This window comes from Juglans microcarpa x Juglans regia, chromosome 1D (genome assembly GCF_004785595.1).
Source record: "Juglans microcarpa x Juglans regia isolate MS1-56 chromosome 1D, Jm3101_v1.0, whole genome shotgun sequence".
In the NCBI taxonomy this organism is placed as follows: Eukaryota; Viridiplantae; Streptophyta; class Magnoliopsida; order Fagales; family Juglandaceae; genus Juglans; species Juglans microcarpa x Juglans regia.
The window spans coordinates 3,494,427-3,516,537 of NC_054594.1; the positions used below are offsets into that span (position 1 = coordinate 3,494,427).

General features: G+C 40.0%; 1 protein-coding gene and 1 non-coding gene across 3 annotated transcripts in view; one reads left to right on the forward strand and one right to left on the reverse strand.

Moving 5' to 3' along the window:
- LOC121255168 (UPF0496 protein At4g34320-like) overlaps nucleotides 1–22,111 on the reverse strand; it is a 29,314-nt gene that overhangs the window by 236 nt on the left and 6,967 nt on the right. The window contains exons 1-2 of one of the 2 annotated variants that reach the window (XM_041155455.1): nucleotides 1,599–2,017; nucleotides 134–1,299 (exon numbers count right to left, since the gene is read on the reverse strand). In XM_041155455.1, the coding sequence (XP_041011389.1) occupies nucleotides 200–1,186 (987 nt within the window). In that variant the 5' untranslated portion in view covers nucleotides 1,187–1,299; nucleotides 1,599–2,017 and the 3' untranslated portion in view covers nucleotides 134–199. Of the gene's footprint in view, nucleotides 1–133; nucleotides 1,300–1,598; nucleotides 2,018–22,111 lie in introns of those variants that run through there. The other variant, XM_041155444.1, reaches the window with a different exon arrangement.
- Nucleotides 3,475–3,625, forward strand: LOC121243659. Its single transcript, XR_005936217.1, has one exon. It is a non-coding gene; the product is annotated as a U4 spliceosomal RNA (small nuclear RNA).

Genomic DNA, 22,111 nt, shown 5'->3' on the forward strand with positions numbered 1-22,111 from the left:
CAACGACGTTAACTTTTCAAAAAACATGGCTTATTCTATACTCCATACAATTAAAACAAACAATTAAGGCTGATATTACAGTCAGCCTTAATGAATCAATTGATCAAAGTTATGAATCAGTCTCAATCCCAACATGAGAGAATCCCAATTGACACGGGCACGACATGTTGTTATCTCAGACCACATGCCAAAGGATTTCTCAGTCACGCGCACGTCTGAACATTGACCGCAAAACAGACTTCCTCCAATTCACACTAAAGCCGCTACACCTATCACCATTATCCCTTAGATTCTGAGCAGTATTCATAAACATTTCTAGCTTCCTCTGGATCTCATCTATCACAAGCGTCACTTCCACCTCTTCACCAAGAGCCAAATCAACATTATCTAGAATTGAACGAGTCTCATTTCGCAGTTTACGAATAAGTGCCTCAATGTTACCCAAGTCCTTCTTTACAGTAAGAGTGCCATATCGCATTGAGCTGATTACCCCCTTTTTTCCTTCCAGTGCACTCTGATACCGCCCCCAAAGTGACTTGCACACAGGGAAAATTGGAACAGCCAATGCACTAGCCAATGGATTAGCCCAGGCCGGAGCTTTAATGCCAGCTGGCACCACTGTGAGAGCTAACACAAACAAAACTGCAAAAACAAAAATGACAATGAACATTATGCTCCGTGGCTGCACAGTTTCCAATTTCTTGTCTAGCTTTGTTTTCCAAGGCTTCAATTTGTCCAACATCAATTCATGCTGCTCAGACACTGATCGCAAAAGTTGAGAAAACTCGTTCGTAAATGGGTCCTCAGCATCCCTGAATTGCCTCAACTCTTGTAATGTATTCGCTGACTGAACTATCGACAGGTTATCACGTGTGCGCTCCAGGCAGTCCTCAAGGGCAGTGCAGAAGTCCAATGCCCTGAGACTATTTTGAAAGTAATCCTTCAGGAGCGAGAAAAATTCCTGATTGTTCCATATATCTTCCCTACACTTGAGGTTGAAATTAGCCATTTCCCGGTCCATTTCATATAGACATTTGACGATCTCTTTGATTGAATCAGAAGAAACGAGCTGAGGTTCCACGACCACGGTGACATCACCGGACTCTAAGTCCACATCCAGCTCACCCGCCACCTCATGGGCCCTCATATCAGCCTTGAAATGGGTCTTGCTTGAGTTACTACCCATGCTTGCAGATTTTCCGGCTAATGACGAGACGTACCTAAGCTTTATATGCAACTCTTTGCGATCCAAAAGCGATGATTTCTTTCTTATAGCCGAATTTTTTTTCTCACTGCTATCTGATTGAACCAATTTCAAATCTAAGTATCAGTAAACCAGCTAATCAGGTCGCACCATCCGAAGAAAGGATACAATAAAAATTAACAAAATTCAACTAAATCAGGCCGATTGGGAGCTTGAGGAACAAGAACACTGCTAAAGGCACAAACTTTGGTTAAGATTTTGAGAACTCAAAAGCTTATGCTTCACTTAGCAAAACAAGCTAGATCCAAATAAAAATAAATGCAAAAATCCAAGATGAAGACGTCAAATTTCCGAGTAGATCTTTCTAGCCATCTATTGGAAGATAGTTGGGTACCTGAAATTTAGCTGAAATGACAAAAAGTAGACGATTTTCTCTCAATTTAATCTCCATGTAGAGTATTGAGCAGGAAAAAAAAAAATCTCCATGTAGAGTAAATAGTCCCAAAATCCAAGCCAAACACAGTAATAATCTTCGAAAGCTAAGATCTTGATATGAAACAATTAGAGAAATTAGATGCCCATAAATTAAATCTATGAATTGAAACAGGAAAAAAAAAATCAGGACAATGACGGGTAGGAAGAGTAGATAAACCAAGAGTTTAAGGGTGGTTTGTAGGGTGGCCAAGAAGCATGAAGGAAAGCGGAGGAAGGGAAGGCGAGTGGGGAAGGTAACGAGGACTCAGCACTGTCGTCAACGGTGTTTCGTCGACAGCGGCTCGATATATTTTGAAAAGAGAGATGATAATTGCAGGAGTGCAGTACTGCATTATTTTTTTTGAAAAATGAAGTAAATATGAAATTTATAAAGAAAAAAATTAATTTTTTAATAATAAATTTTACTCATTTTTAAAATAATTATATAGTATTTACGTACTTTATAACTGTACTTAACATTACTCATCATATATTAAAATAGTCCAATTATAAGAGAGTTAAAATACATTTTTTGTTTTGTTTTTTCTTTCCTCCATTATATCTTTTTCGAATTATGTCTTAATAAGCAGATAAATCTAAGATTATATATATAAGAAATAAAATCTAAACTTATTATAAAAAGTCTTAAAATTTTGAAAAATGAGAAAAATATTTTGCACACCTAAATCGTTATTTTTTTAAGCGTGAAAGTGCTATACATTTATAATTTTACTTACATAACGATATGTATTGATGTATCAATTACTAAAAATGATAGAAATTTTAAAATTTGAAATTTGAAATTTGAAATTCAATTTATAAAAAAAATAATGAAACGGGATTACCACTCATTACGTATAATATTGTGCGTACATGTAACTAGGGCCGGGTGAAAAACAAATTAGTGAACCGGACTAAACCGGTGGGTTTGATTCGGTTCAAAACCGGTTCGGTCCGATACCAATTCCATTTTTCTCAAAACCGATCAAAACCGCTCATGTTCTAGTTTTTCTTTTTCTAACATTAGACCAAACCGGCTTATATACATATTTTTTAATTTTTTATATTATATAAAATATTTTTTATATGATCTTCTATATAATTATATATAGAAATAAGTTTATATTATATGCAAAATTGTTGACTAATATAACTAGGGCTGTGCAAAATACCTGTTGGACCCATCAACCCGTCTGACCCGATGAGATCTGTCCGATAGATAACGGTTTTGCATCAACGTCGGGTCAAACCCGATAAATAACGGGCATACCCGACTCTTACAAAAATAAAACACTTCAGTGTGATCTTCAGACACAAACCTAGCAGTCAAGTCGCCCTTGTTGGTCATTGATGATTGCGAATCGCCTGTTGTTTCATTTGCAACCCACATTCGATGACCATTGATCAGGTAAGATTTTACATAGATTTCATCTGCCCTTTCCCAACTCAAGCAACCTTTCCTCTTCTTCACTCTGCCTCTCACTCTGCCTCTTCTCGTGTTCCCAGAAGTTCATCGTGTTTCCCTATTTCAACAAAACCTGAACCAGATAGTTCGATCCGCCGAGCCCGTGAACACAAAGGCATTGAAGCCCGCAACGACGACGTTTACGGCATCTTTGTGGGCATTGATGGACTCCAATATAACAAGCCAAGCTCTTCGTTCAAGCTCATGCACGACACTACATCGAAGTATTTGATGCGAACGACATTGCGATGGCATTGAATTTTGTTGGGGTTTTTGTTTTGTTTCTGAGGAATTTGGGGTTTTTGTTTTGTTGTGACTGAGGAATTGGGTTATCTTTGCGCTTGGGGCAATGACGCAGCTAGTGAGGTTCTAACTGAGATGTGTCTATTGCTGGGTCAAAACCATTTCCAAACCCCCTCTTCGGCATGTGTTCAACCTTGGCCGTCGAGAATTTTTGGAAGGGCTCCCCTCAGAGTAAAGCTCTACGAAAAAAAAAAAAAGACTGAGGAATTGGAAAAGTTTTCTCAGAGTTAGTGAATATCAAATGACCCGACCCGCATGTTACGGATCAGGTCGTTTCTATCTGAGTATGCAGACGGGTTGGATCAGGTCAAAAAGTAGTGCGGGTTGCAGGCCTAAATATAACATTAAATTTTAAAATCTTATTATTCATGTATAATATTAATCTAATAACATAAAATTAATCTTATAAATCTTAATCTCACATTTGATATAACATTATCATTAAAAATTTTAATTTTATAACATAAAATTTTAATCAATTTTATCTTAAACATAAATATTTGATCATATGTTATTAATATAAACTATATATATATTAAGTATAAATACATTTTATAGCATAATAAATTATAATATATATTCTTTTTGATCTTCTTGTTTTGAAAGTACATTAATGGTTTTGTTACAGATACAATTATCCTTACTTAGACAATTACAGATATGTACTTCATCTTCTTCAAATTCACTATCGGAAGATTGTTCTGAAAAGCTTGATTCTTTTAATTGATAAATTTCTTCTTCTTCTGAAGAACTAACCTCATCTTCACTTGTTTTTATTATAAAAATGTCTATTAATTTATCTTTTAGTGTTTCGGGTATATCTAATTCATTAATTTATTGTTTAACTTTACAGTTTGATTTGTAATGTCCTATTTTTCCGCATTTATAACAAACAATCTGCTTTTTCTTTTTATTAGTCTTTTTAGGATTTTTTAGTGGCTTATTATATATTTGTTTATCTTTTGTCTTTTTATAAGGTTTTCTGTATTTTCGTTTTTTATTGGAATAATTGTTATAAACTCTTTTTCCCTTTTTGTGTCTTCTTGAGGGGGCTAATAAAGGAGTGTAACCAAATTGTTCACAAAAAGTACCTAATTCTTTTCTAGTAAACTTCTTTTCTTTCTCCATTTGCTTTTTTAATCTTAAATCATTGCACATAGTTAATCCAGTTCTATTAATCTTACTTATTATATCACCATATGTAAGATTATGAAAATCAATAGTACCGTCTGATCTTAATAATGATTCTCATACCTTTTGGGCGAAGTAATATGGAAGTCCGGCTATGAACTTTTCCTTCCAGTATGGCTGTTGACAATCATTTCTGATCATAACTTTAGTTAGAAATACATCTTTATACCAACGGAAATCAGATAATTGAGGGCATTTAAGATTAATCAATAAATCACTAGTTCTTTCTTTAAATTGAACGGGATCACCTACAAAGTGTTTGGTTAATGCATATATTAATGTATTGACAGCATCTTCTAGGGGTAAATCATTTTCTGTTTTAATTATTTGCATATTTTCATCATATTTATAGGCTGTTAATATACGTGACCTTTCATCATATGAAAGATAATGATCCCACCAACCCTTTAGTTGGCCAGTAAATGCTGTAACAATAATGTATGCTACCTGATGATCAGTTTTTCTGTTACTTTTATAGACGTTGGCTACCATAATCATTTCTTAAAAATGATTTAGTATTTCGTATTCAGATAATCCGTCTATATTCCATTCGTATAATACATCTGGTGCGAAGGCTGATCTTACTATATGTTCTCTTTCCTCGAATTGCATATCCGGTGGAGTAGGTCTGGGATACCAATTACGAGTAATAGAGACATGATGTTTTGAATCTCTAGCCGAAAAGTTATTAACATGATCTCCTCTAATCTTGTTTATCTGTAAATCTAGATTTTTAAATTGGTTTTCAATATTACTAATTTCAGAGTCAGATATTACGGGTGAGTCCATTTTGCTTAATACATTAATATGTGGTTGTTTTGAGGTGGTGGCAGTGTTGCTAATAGTTAATTTTTCTAATTTACTAGATATCTGTTCCAATAAATCATTTTTGTTTTTGGAAAATATTGATTTCAAATGGGATGAAATTTCGTGGGGAACAAATAAGGGAGTTTCTTCTATTTCTTTAATAGTGGGTTTTATAGGAGATATTTGGGTTTCAATCCTTTCTAATTGCTTACCCATGATTTTTAAATATAAATTAGTATAATTGTTTTGTTGTATTATATTATCAAGGTTTTTTTCAGTATTTGCAATATTATGTTTTTTTATTGGTGTAGCCAGAATTTGAGTATTCCTTTGATTGTACTTGATGGCTTCAAAAGGGGGATATTCTTCATAAATAATTTGGTTATTTTCTCCTTTAATCCATTGATTAGTAGTCCTGTTTATGGTAGATAATTTGTTTGATTTATATATCTCAAACCATGTAAAGAAAGGAATATTGATCTGTATTTTCTCTAAATCTTCGTAATATTTTTCTTGAATATAATCTCTTTCTATTTTTGTAAAGGTTGAGAAAAATGTTATTCTTTTGTGACCATTTTCTTTTTTCATATAATCTTGTTTGAGATATTCTTTGTAAATTTTAAATTCTTCTTTATTCAGGGTATATATTTGGGCATCATCTCCAACTACTTGAGAATACGTTGGAGAAGAGGGTTCTTTTTCAGGATTTTGGGAGGTAGATGCTCTATCAGGATTCCTAATAGCATATACTGGTGTATCAATAATGTTTCCAGGAATGATTCCTCGAATCTGGGTGTCAAGATTTTGGGATCTAGTATCAAAAGATCTGGTGTCAAAATTTTGAGATTTATTTCTAGAAATTGATGTAAGAATAGATCTGGGTGTATGATAACTGGAAGGTGCTGGAGAGGAGTAATGTGAAAAAGATCTTCTGAAAGGCTGAAAAGCTATTTGAACCGTCCCATCCGTTTTTTGATCTATATATTCGAGATTATCTTTAGAATTATTTTCTATTTTGGGTGTTGGACTGATATTTTCTAATTGCCATTCATTAGGAAGTGTGACTTGATTCCAATTGATTTGTTTAGGAATTTGTATACTAGAATTTTGTGTGCTAGATTGTAATAATAATGTATATCCTTTAGGGCTAGTAATTAAAGCTTGTGGTTCTAATGTTGTTTTCATTAATTTATAATGAATCCTGTAAACTACTGTTAAAGCATGTGACCCTTTCATCATTTGATAGCTATTTGTTTTAATATTTAGTATTAAGGCGTGTAAAATGTTACCATCAAATAATGATAAAGAATAATTGGGATAACAGTTAAAATAGACCGGTCCTTGGAACAAGTTGGATTCTACCATTCCAAGTAATGAATCATGAAAATTATAATGTCTTCCGTCTCTTAAACAAAGCAATACTGAGGTATTTAAGCCGTTTCGAGTGAGTGGCTTTATAGCTACTTGTACTAATCCAATATGGATGAAAGAATAATTCTTTTTGTGTTGATCAATAGCCTTTTTTGTTAAGAGATGTAATGATTCATAATCATTATTTAAACTAATAGTTTTCTCTACTGTTTTAATTGTGTAATTTGTAAGGAATGAAAATTTAGAAGAAAAAGTTGAGATTTTATATATTTGATTGTTTGGAACATCGGGAATTGTCCAATCTTGTAGATTTCTTTCTATATCTAATATACTATAGTCTTCTTGATTAATATTATCAGATTCTGTCGGGATGCTAGTAGTAGATTCATTAGGTTTGAATAAAGAATTCATTGATTCAGATTTTCAACAAAAATTTCCTATTTCAAAAGAGAAATAAGTAGATTAAGAACTTGAGGGAACACCACCGGGACCACCCTGAGAGCCCTCTGGCTTAAATGGGCTGACCATCGGTTTTTCTTGGCTTACCAACACAAGCTTCCCAATATACATTTTTCTCTCTAGTTATGGGTTATCTTTGTAAAATTTGTATCAATGATTCCTTTACTCTTTTTTTTTTTTTTTTTTTTTTTTTTTATAAAGCAAGTATTTTTAGATGGTTTCTTATGGCATTAATTTCTTTTCTAAGGAAAGTGCAGTCAGCTTCATAATATTCTATTACAGACTGCCTACAATATAAGCTAATATAAAAAGTGTATGTTACCAACATATTATTACTAACATATATAATCAAATATATAAATAAGTTAAACACTAACATATTATTACTAGCATATTATCATAACTAACGTATATAATCAAATACTATATCACAATATGATACTATAATATTAGTAATTATACTATATTATCACTAATATATAGTATTAGTAGATAACTATATACATATTATTATATCACTATATAGTGTATAAATATAGTATAGTACTATATATATGGGCCATAATGGGCGTGGATTACTAATAGTATATGTTAGTATTAAGTATACTATTAATACTAAGTATACTATTAGTAATCAACTATATATAAATAACTATATATTATCATTATAGTTTATAGTATTAGTAGTTATTACTAATACTATATCACTATATATTATAATATACTATAATATATTAGAGCTGTAAAAATAAACCGGAGAAGTGGAAAGTCGACCCAAACTGGCCTGGACCGGTTGGCTTGGTCTGGGACTGATTCCTCCATTTTAAAAACTGGTCATAATTGGCCTGGTTTTGATTTTATGTTTTCTAAGACTAAACCGGTTCGCATATTTATATATTTGTAATTAATTTTTAATATTATATATATTTTTTATAAATTATAATTATATATGAAATAATGTTATATTATAATTTATAACATAAAATTCTAATTTTAAACATGAACATTCATTTGGTCATATGTTTTAAATATAAAATATATATTAATTACATTTTATAGTTTAATAAATTCTCAACATATTCATTTTGATAAATATATTAGTAATACTAATATACATTAGTATATTAATTACTATATTATCACTAATATATAATAATAGTACTATACCAATAGTATTACTATATACTAATAGTATTAGTGTATTACTAATATATATATATATATATATTAATATATATAAGTATAAGAGATTAGATATTAATATATATTAAAAATTGAAAAACCGGACCAGAACCGGTAGAACTAGAAGTACAGGTATCGATTCTTGAAAATGCAAAATTGATGTATGCCAGTTCGGTCCAAAAATTTATCCAAAATCGGATTAAACCGGATCGGTTACACCCCTATAATATATCACTATATATATAATATATCGAAAATCGGATCGAAATGGACCGAAATTTGTAAAACCGAAAGTATCGATTTTATGGGTGTAACCGGTACAGTATCAGTTCTTCAAATCTCAAAAAAATTGGTCTATACCAATTCGATTCTAAAATATATTCAAAATCAAACCGGATTGAACCGGTTACACTCCTAATAAACACTTATCTCTCTCTTCTTTGATTCATTGTAAATGCAACATTCTATGGAGAAGATTGTTGATTGAGAAATGATTTAATTATAAAGAGATTTTATAAAAATAAGAAAAATTTTACTCATCATCCTCACACCACATATAATTTTTTTATTTTTTATTTTCATTTTTATTAAATATGTGGTATATGGATTAGGGCTGCACAGAGACCCGACCCGATCTGACCCGTAGTGAAGCTGGTTTTAGCTCGACTTGACCCAACCCGTAAATGTCGGATCGGGTCGAACCCGTTTGTCTTGCTTTTTATCGTCTTTCTCACCCGTTCACCTTCATTTGCAGACCCACGCCCCTTTCTTTCTTGCTCCTCTGCAAACTCAGCCTCTCCCACATTGTCCGTTCCTCCTCTTCCTCTTCCTCTCCTCTACAGCTCAGCCTTTCCCCTCCAAAACCAACCCTCCCTTTGCAGCTCAACATTTCCCCTCCCAAACCCACCCTCCCTCTGCAGGTACACCTTGAGGGGCTCCACGTAGTCCTCGAAGTCGTTGGTGGTCAGGGCCCACCGCGCACAAATCATCGCCGTTGATCGTCGCTTCTACTTCTAGAACTTGTCGGATGCCTCACCAGTGATGAAGCTTATGATGTATTTCATTTTCTTTGTGATGTATTTCATTTTCTTTGAGATCTAGTTCAAAATCTATTTAATTTTCTTTGAAATCATCGACGACCTTCACCTCGGGAGGAAGCAGAGGCTTTGCTTGATTTATTCTCCGAGAAAAATGTAAAACTGTTGATTTCTTGGTGGGTCTGATTAGCAGTGGGAAATCCGTCGAAGATCGACGGGTTTTTGCGAGTAGCTTGTTCAAAATTTGCCGAAGATCGACGCAAGATCAAATCCGTTGGTGATCAGTTTCAACCGACATGAGAATTATCGAACCCGATGAACCGGACCCAATGATCCCGACTATTTTCGAGTGAATCCAATCGGGTCATGCAGGTTGATCGGCCCATCGGGCTTTTTGCACAGGCCATGGATGATGAATAAAAGAAATCAATTAGTTTAGAAAGAATACTAAATAATAATAAAAAGTGTGGTGTGTGAAGATAATGAGTAATAAACCTCTAAAAATAAATTTACAAATTGATATGTATTGATTTTATACGTTTGATTATAAAATTATTTTTATTATAAAGTAATTTAATATATTATATAAAATCATATTAATTTATAAATTTAATTTTATTGAAATTTGTTTACAATGATAACAGTTCTATCATTAATTTGATGTGGAATTATTCTTGCACATTAATGGGAAACTTTCAAGTAATTCAAGCATAAGAATTAGAAATAAATCAGTAGCTCAACGTTTATATATTCGACCAAAAATTCATTACGGTGAAATTCGAATAACTTTAAACGAAAGAATCGAGTTACTTTTCGATTTAAGACTTTACTTTTGAAGAAATGGTCCCGAATTTTTGTTTTGAATGACTTTTTTTTTTTTTTAATAATTAAAGAAGTATTTTTTAATAATATTGTGAATTTTTATTTTTTTAAAAAATATTTATAATAATTAAAAAAATACATAAAAATAAAACATAACACTTCTTCAGACCACTTTTTTCTGTGGCCGCAGCGGAACTATTACTTTTTGACCTCAAACCACAGTTACGAAGTGACGATTAAAGTAATTGGTACTATGATGTCCAGCGGTGACAGCTGGGCATGTCCTTTATGTTAGATGTTATGTTTTAATTTTTAATTTACTTTTTGATATTTTTAAAAAATAAAAAATATATTTATATATTAAGGACTGATTTTATTACATAAAATTAAATTATTTTATCTTATTTTATATAATTATTATAATTTTTTTAAATTTTTATATAAAATATAATAAATAATTTAATTTTTTCAAATTTTAAAATAAAAATTATATTATAATAATATTTTATTAAATTTTTAACAAAATATCACATTTTATTTCATTTTAATTATGTATCCAAGCGAAACGTAATAGTCGCTTTGTTTAAGAAAATTTTAAATATATTAGGAGTATAAAGGCAAGATCATTGATTCATTGATATACTATCATTATCAAAAACAGCCCGTGACATCACTGACGTAAAAAGTGATACCACGGACTGGAATTTTTGACCCTTGCCATCTATCTATTTCACGATGAGTAATGATATATATATACACAATATATTATATAATAATATTATAAAATAAGAATAATTTTATAAAATAATATTATTTTTATATTTTATAAAAATAATCTTGATTTAAAATATAATTATATAAAATATTATGAAAAATATTGTGTATAAAGATTTTGCTTTCACGATAGCTGACTGCACGCTCTCAGACCTAGAAGAAGGAATCTATAGTAGATGCATTATGCATATGGCTTTTTCTTTACAAAAATCATTGGAGGATATCTACTCTACAGCATCACTTTCCACTACTAGTTTCACAGAGGATTATCGAAATCCTCTACCCAATTTTTTATTTAATTTTTTATTTAGTGATTAAGTAAGTATTTTTAAATAATTAAATAATTTTTTTATTTAAAAAAATATCTAAATAGTTTAAAAAAATGTTCAAAGTAAAAGTATAAAAAAAAATTTTAACTGATTGATCGGTAGAGGAATCCTATGTGGACGTAGCAACGTCCCATACATATACTCTATTTGTTTCAACTTTCCATTGTATTTAGTTATTGTACTGCAAGGGTGTCACCCATCAGTGGGCCCGTAGCTAAATTCTATTTTTTAAATATTGTTAAATTTTTTATTTTTTTTAAAATCAATACATTAATAGTGACTTGCTTGATTATTAAAAAATAAATAAATACATCATCGATGAAAATGAACAGATAAAATAAGAAAGCATACTATCATTTTCCATTTGGTAAACATCATAACATTATTCTATAGACGCACACAAGATGATCGAAGACTTGGGCCACAATGGGTAGGAGCGAAAGCACTCTCATGAACGATTTGTACAAGGACGACTTGGCTGCAATAGAAGATGAAGTGTCTGCAAAAGTAATTGGTGCAGTACTCGTTTTGGCGTTTGTGTTTCTGCTGGCGTATGTTGCAGTCACTCTATTTTTTGGCTTAAAAACTGCCGAGCAAACAAGATGTAAGGGGATTTCCCCCTCACTCACAAGCCTTCTAGGCCAAGGCCCAAACTTTCCCATGAAGCAACTCGCCTACAAGGGAAAGTAAGCAATGATGGCTGATGGGATGGATAGGCCTGACGCCACTCGGCTGCATCCCGCTCATGGGGACTCGTATAAGGCAGAACATGAAAGACAAAGAACATTTGATCTTCTGACAAGAGAACATCGACGGACGGCAAACAAGGCCTGCGAAATAAAGCGATTAGGAAACCACGTTGCATTAATGGAATCACTACCCGAGAAACATGTCGCATCAATAGCACCATTATCTGAGCAACACCCCCCCCCCCCCCAAAAAAAAAAAAAACTCCCGTATAAATAGTGATTCCTATGTAAGAGAAAAGCTCTCAAGACTCTCTCATTATTTACAAACTTCCAAAATACTCTACTGACATTAGCATTGGAGACTCCCCGACCCTAAGACCACCCTCTCCCAGCTTTTTTCTTCTTCATTTTTGCAAGCCCAGCTTTGAAGATGGAAAATGGGGGTCTTGGACAACTCCAGGCAGCTGAGCTCGGACCAGGTTCCTGTTGAGATGGAGAATGTGGGGCTTGGGAGTTGTGGTACCTTTGATGCTTAAGTTACTTTCAGTGTAGGAGAGAAATAGAGAAATAATCAATCAAGAAAGATGGGAGTTGAAGTATTGAAGAGTGTGAACCCCCTCCCTGGCTGTGGGAGGGGGATATTTATACCTGACTGGGTGGCTCCTCAAGGTGGAGATAATGGGTGTGGCATTTCGTATGGGGTCGGGTGTCCCTGCCACTTACCTACCGTGCTGCAGACCAGTCAGACCTGATTGTGGCTGTCTCTGACACCCCAAGAGGTATGTCGTGGTGTGCCGAACCCCGGGATGCATTAAATCCGGCGTGGCTCCCTTTCCTAGCATGCTCGCCTTTGTTCCATTAATGCATCGTAGTCTTGGTTAGACACGTCCACCTCTCTAACCCGTATGGACTCTAGGATTCAGGGTCAGGGGATGTCCCTGATTTTTGGCCAGTAATGGTGTCAGACTGTCTTGCCTTTCGTGCTTTTGTCAATGTACTCTGTCTGGTTGCTTCTCTTCTTGTCCCTACTTGGCCCAACCCAGACCTTATCCTTACACTAAAACCCGACCCTGGGAATTACTCCCCTCATAGTACCCTATAAATTTCCAGCATACTTGTAGGGTGGGAATTGAAAAGGACTTTCCACATCCTATCGTATTAAAACCTGGGTGGCGTTATTGTCGCCCTCCATCCACGTGTCAACTCTGAGTGGGAGTATGGCGTCCACACGTGTGCATCCCCCCTGTTCAACTTTTGGAGGACGCAACAGTTTGGAACACTCAAAGCGACCTCGCGACGCCTCGGTTCCCCCATGCATAATGGAAGGGGTTGCTGCCACTCTCTTAATTGAGGTTGTCCCATCAGCAAATTTCCAACTCGTGCGCAATGCTTGAGATTGGGTCGTGCTGACCATGCACCCAACTGGTGGTTGCTGGTGTCATTCTGTTCACTTCCCCATAACTATCACATCCATTCGATTTTTGAGCCGTTGTCGCCTCGTTTTCTGCCGAACACCAACCATCACTTCACTCCCTTATTTAAACACATCACCCCTTCCTTTGTTCCTTCCTTTGTTGCTTTCGAAGTTCTATTTCTCTCTCGGATGGTTTCCTCCTCTCTTCCTTCCTTCTTTGCTTTCCTTCCTCTGCTCATTACTTCTGCCATGGCTGACCGTGGCGACCTCGAAGCTCATTTCAACTCTTTCGCCGGGAAACGTTGTGAATCCATCATGATCGGAGACGACCTTTGTGCCTATCTTAGGTCGTTCCATATTCCTCAGTAGACGGTTCTAAAGGTTCCTGGTCCCCGTGTTCTCGATGTGGATACCGATGGACTGGCGACACGTGTTGCCCTTTACCTGCTGATGTTCAGCAATGGGTTACCTCTACCATTTTGCCTCCTCGTGAGTGATATTTGGATTTCTTAGGGTTGGCCCCGGCTTAGTTCAGCCCAATGTCTGGCGTCTGATGGTGGTCAGTTGTATTGCCTTCTAGACCATTCTTAGTGACGACTCGGAGGAATATCCAGATCTGACGGCTTGCAAATTTTTGCCTTTTTATCGCGTCCTCCACCTTGATAGAAACGTGTGCAACTTCCAAGCTCAGTCCTCAGAGAAACACCTCGTCACCCTGGAGAAGCATTACTCATTGATCAAGGAGTGGCAATGACACTTCTACTTCATCTCTGACCCGGGCTGGGAGTTCCCCTAGGGGAGGAAACTAACCAGGAGTTTCCTATTCGGGCTACCTAGTCCAACGTGCCGACCACCAGATCTCTTTCTATCAAGCTGTCGGAGAGGGAGAAGCTTAGTATTGCTACCATTCTATCTATGGCGGCCACTCACCCTATAGCATTTGAGACGGAGGCCTTGATGGCGGAGAGCAACATACGATGCTACCTGACGCTCCCCAACCACTCACATGTGCTTGGTTGTTGGTTATTGATGGTTCCTCCTTCATCTTCTAGAAGAAAACAATGGGCCACCTCCCCTACCAATGTTGAGTCGGGATAAGTGGCCCTGAACTAACGACAGAGCCGCTGGGGCCACCTGGTGGCTGGGAGCTGGGGATTCTCATTCCTGATCCACTAAGCCTTCCCGCACCATGCCGTCGAGCTGAACTCGTGCTGCGCCTATTGGTTCATCCTATCGTCCTCATGCGGGATCCCCTTTCGCGTCTATGACAGCGCTCCCCGCCCAACTCAACAGGGCTCGGTGTAGCATGTCTTTGGAAGTTCCTCACACCCGCTTTCTTCGAGTGCTCCTCATAAGGCCCAGGGCAGTTTTTCTCATCGAGCTGCCACCACAATGACTCCCCCCCCCCTCTTTCGCTTGTGTTGTTCAGGACCTTGCCAACGGGCTCTGCGAAAGATGACGAGGAGGACGACATTGCCAATGCGTCTCTCTTTTTCAACAACTTCACCAATCTCGCTCCCCGTGGGTCTGTCCCTGGGACGGAAGCCCTTCCTTCCTTCGAAGAGACGCTCGCCCAGACGGAGGCTGCTAGTGCTGAATCTCCAGCTAGAGGGCTGACCCCTCCTCTTCCTTCAGTGTCTCCAGCCCCTGCTTCCTCAAGCCCTCCTCAGGCTCCAAAGCATAGCAATGAGCAGGTATCCATCCCTTCAGTACCAATCGGGTTCTCTTTTGAGCCCGATGTTGACTCGCACTTGGTCTCGAGTGATCCATCTTAAAGCCTTACAAACTCTCAAGCTGAAACGATTTTTCCAACCAGGGTTGACATCATTACCGTGAAGGATAGTTCTTCCTCACTGTCCTTTGCGGCTGAAGAGGGTTTAGGTTCGAAGTCAAGTGATGTGTTGGGCGGTCCAGAGTTTCCTCGGGGTGATGCACCTACCCGGGGCGAGTCGGAGGTGGCAGAATCCAACCGCAAGTCGGACATGCTTCTTCATGCTGGCGAGACGAGGGCATAGGTCCCTCAAGTTGCTTTGACCTTGGCGAGTGCGGCGCCATCTTCCAATTCTGGGGGAGTCAGGGCAACATGCTTCGAGAGGGCCTGGGTCAACTCAGTCAAGAAGGAGGCTTGGAAGCTCAGACCCATTTTTTCTAAGGTATGTCCCCATTGGTAGTTAGATTATTTTCTTGGTAGCTTCTCCCCTTTAACTCTACCTCTCGAATCTTAGGCTGTTGACCAGCTCGCGGAGGCTCTCAAGGAGGAGTTAAGAGCACAGCGAGCGTTGAACATCCTCATGCACCTAGAGATGAAGTAGGTTAACCTGGACCTCCATGATCTGTCCGTGGAGCGCTACTCTTTGGTAGAAGACAATGAGATTCTGCGCTAGATTATTTATGGCCATCGCTGGGAGATCGAGTTGAAAGATTGGCAGCTGGAATCTGCCAAATAGGAGCTTACCGATCTCTATAAAGGGTTCGAATGCCTCATTGCTGAAAAGGGTCATGCCACGAATGAAATTGTTAGGCTGGAGTTCAAGCTGGACTCCATCCGGGAGGAGCTGTGAGGATTTAAGAGGGCAAGCAGTTGATGATGGAGAAGATCTCAACTGCTGAGGAGTGTTCTCGACTCCTCCACATGTATTTTGGGCTTAATAAGTCGGTGCAGAGGTTGAGGACTTCTGCTCAGCGGTTTCAAGATCAAGCCCGCCTCTTGGAGTCTTCAAAGGAGGTAGGTCAGCAATACGTGGAAGCCGTCGGGTCCCAGCTCTGCTTGCTCCCACCATTCAGGACGAGGCCTGGGGCTATGGCTACAGAGAAGGTCTTGAGCGCCTGAGAGACCACCTAAGGGAGAACCTCGCAACCGAGCTCACTAGACTCGAGCTTTCTTCCCTCTGGCCAGACCGCTGCGCCTACTACTTTGTGAAGACTCTGGGCAGGAAACAGATGCCGTTGGCCTTCACCGGAGCCGCACCCCTACCTTTCTTTGTTTTGTACTTTTTTATGCCCACTTAGACTATCAATGTAAAAGGACAAAGACATATATACACTACATGTTTTTGCCACGATTGTGTTTTCTTTATTCTCGTTGTGTTGTTCTCTTACTCTTGCGCTCGCCGCTCTTCATTTATCCTTTGTACAAAATTAGGCAAGTCACAAAACTTGTGTCCGAATGGATGTGGGTGGTGCAGAGCTCGAGAGGCTCTGGCTCTTAACGAATGTATCGTGGTGAGTCGAGGGACTCGACTTACAACGCGAAGGTTAGCAAGTCAAGACACTTGAGTCCGACTGATTCTGGACGGGGCAGAGCTCGGTAGGTCTTACCCTTAGCCAATGCATCGTGGCCAGTCTAGAGACTAAGCTTATAGCATGAAGGTCGGTAAGTCAAGGGACTTGTGTCTGATCGGCTATGGATGAGGGAGAGCTCAGTAGGCTCTGACCCTTAGTCAATGCATTATGGCCAGTCCAGAGACTGGGTTTGTAGGACGAAGGTCGAAAAGTCAAGGGACTTGTGTCTGACTGGTTGTTGATGGGGCAAAGCTCAGTAGGTTTTGGCCCTTAGCCAATACATCATGGTCAGTCTAGAGACTGGGCTTGTAGTACAAAGGTCGGCAAGTCAAGGGACTTGTATTTGACTGGTTGTTTAGGGGGCAGAGCTCTGGAGGCTCTGGCCCTTAGCCAATGCATTGCAGCCAATCCAAAGACTGGGCTTGTAGCACGAAGGTCGGCAGGTCAAGGGACTTGTATCCGACTGGCTGTTGATGGGATAGAGCTTGGGAGGCTCTAGTCCTTAGCAATTGCATTGCGGCCTGTCGAGAGACTAGGCTAGTACAATGAAGGTCGATAAGTCAAGGGATTTGTGTTTGACTAGTTGTTGATGAGGTAGAGCTCGTAAGGCTCTGGCCCTTAGCCAATGCGTCGTAACCAGTCTAGAGATTGAGTTTGTAGCGCGAAAGTTGGCAAGTTAAGGGGCTTGTGTCCGACTGGCTGTTGATGGGGGCAAAGCTCAAGAGGCTCGAGCCCTTAGCCAATGCATTGTGGACAATCTAGAAACTGGGCTTGTAGCACAACAATAAGCAACTCGAGGGATTTGTGTCCAACTGGTTGTTGATGGGGCATAACTCGTGAGGCTCTGGCCCTTAGCCAATACATCACGACCAATCCAGAGACTAAGTTTGTAGCATGAAGGTCGGCAAGTCAAGGGACTTGTGTCCGACTAGCTGTTGATGGGGCAGAGCTCGGGAGGCTCTTGCCCTTAGCCAATGCTCAAGTCCAGTCCAGAGACTAGGCTTATAGCATAAAGGTCGGAAACTCAAGGGATTTGTGTCCGACTGGCTGTTGATGGGGCACAACTCGTGAGGCTCTGGCCCTTAGTCAATGCATTGCAATCAGTCCAGAGATTGAGCTTATATCACGAAAGTCAGCAAGTCAAGGTACTTGTGTCTGACTGGCTGTTGATGGGGCATAGCTCGGGAAGTTTTGGCCCATAGTCAATGCATCGCTGCGAGTCTAAAGACTGGACTTGTAACACGAAGGTCGACAAGTCAAGGAACTTGTGTCCGACTAGTTGTTGATGGGGTAGAGCTCGGGAGGCTCTGGCCTTTAGCCAATGCATTGCGACCAGTCTAGAGACTGGGCTTGTAGCACGAAGGTCGACAAGTCAAGGGACTTAAGTTCGACTGGTTATTTATGGGGTAGAGCTCGGGAGGCTATGTCCCTTAGCCAATGCCTCGCGGCCAATTCAGAGACTGGCTTGTAGCACAAAGGTCGGCAAGTCAAGGGACTTGTGTTCAACTGGTTGTCGATGGGACAGAGCTCGAGAGGCTCTGGCCCTTAGCTAATGCGTCGCAACCAGTCTAGAGACTTGACATGTACAACGAAGGTCGGCAAGTCAAGGGATTTGTGTTCGACTGGCTATGGATGTAGCAGAGTTTGTGAGGCTCTTGCCCTTAGCAAATGAGTCACGACAAGTCTAGAGAGTGGGCTTGTAGCACGAAAGTTGACAAGTCAAAGGACTTGTGTCCAACTGGCTGTTGATGGGGCAGAGCTTGGGAGGATCGGGCCTTTAGCCAATGCATCGTGGCCAGTCCAAAGACTAGACTCTTAGCATGAAGGTCGGCAAGTCAAGGAACTTGTGTCCAACTGGTTGTTGATGGGGCAGAGTTTGGGAGGCTTTGGACCTTAGCCAATGTGTCACGTTCAGTCTAGAGACTGAGCTTATAGCACAAAGGTCAGCAACTCAAAGGATTTGTGTCTGACTTGCTGTTGATGGGGCAAAGCTCGTGAGGCTCTGGCCCGTAGTCAATGTGTCACAACAAGTCAAGAGACTGGGCTTATAGCACGATGGTCAGCAACTTAGGGGACTTGTGTCCGACTGGCTGTTGATGGGACAGAGTTTGAGAGGTTCTGGCCTTTAGCCAATACATCGCTGCTAGTCCAAAGACTGGACTTGTAGCATGAAGGTCGGCAAGTCAAGAGACTTGTGTCCGATTGGCTGTTGATGGGACAAAGCTCGGGAGGTTTTAACCCTTAGCCAATGCATCACGGCCACTCCAGGGACCATACTTGTAGTACGAAAGTCGATAAATCCAGGGACTTGTGTCCAACTGAGAGCTCGGGTGGCTCTGGCCCTTAGCCAATGCATTACGGGCAGTCCAAAGACTAGGTTTGTAGCACGAAGGTCGGCAAGTCAAGGAACTTGTATCTGACTGGTTGTTGATAGGACAGAGCTCGGGAGGCTCGGGTCCTTAGCCAATGCATCACAACCAGTATATAGACTCGACTTGTAGCACCAAGGTTGGCAAGTCAAGGAACTTGCGTCCGACTGGCTATTGATGGGGCAGAGTTCAGGAGGCTTTAGCCCTTAGACAATGCATCGTGTCTAGTCCAGAGACTGGGCTTGGAGCACAAAGTTCGACAACTCAAGGGATTTGTGTTTGATTGGCTGTTGATGGGGCAAAGCTCGTGAGGCTCTAGCCCTTAGCCAATGAGTCGCGACCAATCCAAAGATTGGGCTTCTAGCATGAAGGTTGGAAACACAAGGGACTTGTGTCTGACTTGCTGTTGATGGGACAGAACACGGGAGGTTCTGGCCTTTAGCCAATGCATCGCGGCCAGTCAAAAGATAGGACTTGTAGCACGAAGGTTGGCAAGTCAAGGGATTTGTGTCTGACTGGCTTTTGATGGGATAGAGCTCGGGAGGTTCTGGTCCTTAGCCAATACATCGCGACTAATCTAGAGACTGGACTTGTAGCACGAAATTGGTAAGTCCAGAGACTTGTGTCCAACTGGCTGTTGATGGGATAGAGCTCGGGTGGCTCTGGCCCTTAGCTAATGCATTGCGGCCAGTCAAGAGACTGAGTTTGTAGCACGAAGGTCGGTAAGGCAAAAGACTTTTGTCCAACTAGCTATTTATGGGGTAGAGCTCGGGAGGCTCTGGACCTTAGCTAATGCATCGTGGCCAATCCAGAGATTGGGCTTGTAGCATAAAAGTCTGCAAGTCAAGGGACTTGCGTTCGACTAGTTGTTGATAATGCATAACTCGGGAGGTTTTGGCCCTTAGCCAATGCATCACTGTGAGTCTAGAGACTGGACTTGTAGCACGAATGTCAATAAGTCAAGGAACTTGTGTCCAACTAGCTGTTAATGGGGTAGAGCTCGGGAGGCTCTGGCCCTTTGGCAATGCATCTCGGCCAGTTCAAAGACTGAGCTTGTAGTACGAAGGTCAGCAAGTCAAGGGACTTGTATCCAACTGGTTGTTGGTGGGGTAGAGCTGGAGAGGCTCTGACTCTTAGCAATGCGTTGCGGCCAGTCCAAAGATTGGGTTTGTAGCATGAAGGTCGGTAAGTCAATGGACTTGTGTCCGACTGGCTGTTGATGGGGCAAAGCTCGGGAGGCTCGGGCCCTTAGCCAATGCATCGTAGACAATCCAGAAACTGGGCTTGTAGCACAAAAGTTAGCAACTCAATGGATTTGTGTCCAACTGGTTGTTGATGGGGCATAACTCGTGAGGCTCTGGCCCTTAGTCAATACATCGCGACCAATCTAGAGACTAAGTTTGTAGCACAAAGGTTGACAAATCAAGGGACTTGTGTCCGACTAGCTATTGCGCCCTTAGCCAATGCTTCGTGTCCAATTGAGAAGCTGGGCTTATTCGATTGAGGCTTTCAAACAAAGGAGAATGGAAATGAATTCATAAATACTTTTTCATTGATAAGCTGTTGGTTACATTGTCAGGTCAAATCGTGGCCCTCAAGCAAAGTATTTTCTCAAATGCTTGGCATTCGACAAGTGGTGCAATTCGTGGCCTTCATGGTCCTCCAGACGATAAGAGCCAAGCTTCCCGCTCGTCATCACTACAAACAGTCCTTCCCATCGGGGTCCTAGTTTTCCTTCTTCCTGAGTGGTGATGCCCGTTTGATTGAGGATTATGTCTTCTATCTTGAAGGATTGGGGTCGGACTCGTTTGTTAAAATATCGTTCAACTTTCCGCTTGTTGCTCGCCATCCGACTCGCTATGTCTTCTCGTCTTTCTTCCAGGAGGTTCAGGTTTTCTTTTAATCCCTCGTCGTTTTGGCTTGGTCTGAAGTGTTAAATCCGGTATGTAGGCATTCCCACCTTGCTGGGATTAGAGCTTCAATCCTGTAGATGAGCGTGAAGGGTGTTTCTCCCATGGGGGTCTTGATGGGCGTTCGGTAGGCCCATAGCACCCTGGGAAGCTCTTCAGCCTATCTCCCCTTCTGATCTCCCAGTTTCTTTTTCAGAATATTTAACAATGTCTTGTTGGTGGCCTCTGCAGGTCCATTTGCTTGTGGGTGCTCCAGAGATAAGTACTTGGCTTTGATTCTGAGTTTCGCATACCACTCCCGATAATGCGAGTAATCGAACTACTTGCTGTTATCAAATATGAAGCTTTGAGAGATGCCGAACCGACAGACTACGGATTTCTAGAAGAATCTCGTGATGGCCTTGGTCGTGATCTTTGTCAGTGCCTCTGCTTCCACTGACTTTGTGAAGTAGTCAACTGCCACCACTATAAACTTCACTCCTCCTTTGCCCCTGGGAAACGAGTTGATATGGTCGAGTACCCACTGTGTGAAGGGCCAATGGGAGACAATGGACGTTAGTTCTTCCGGTGGACAATGGGGGATTGGCGCATGTTCTTGGCACTTGGAGCATTTCTTCACAAAGTCCTATGCATCCCAGATGGAATGGGGCCAATAGTATTCTGCACGGGTGACCCATGCGACTAATGCTCTTCTGCCAGAGTGATTTTCGCAGACTCCTTCATGTATTTCAGCCAGTACGTACTGGGTTTCTTTGGAGGAGATGCATCTTAGGAGGGGCTCAGAAAAACCTTTCCTATAGAGGACTCCCTCTAACAACGTGAAGTGTGCCACTATGTTTCTAATTTTTCGTGCTTCCTCCTGGTCGTTCAGGATATTTCCCTAATTGAGGTACTTTACGATATCGACAGCCCACTCCGCCTTTGATGGCTGGATCATGGACACATCGATCCCGATGGCAGGTGTGTCAACCGTTCGGGCTACGGTGTGATCTAGCAGAGGGCCTCTTCCTGGCCCGAGGTTGCCTTTGC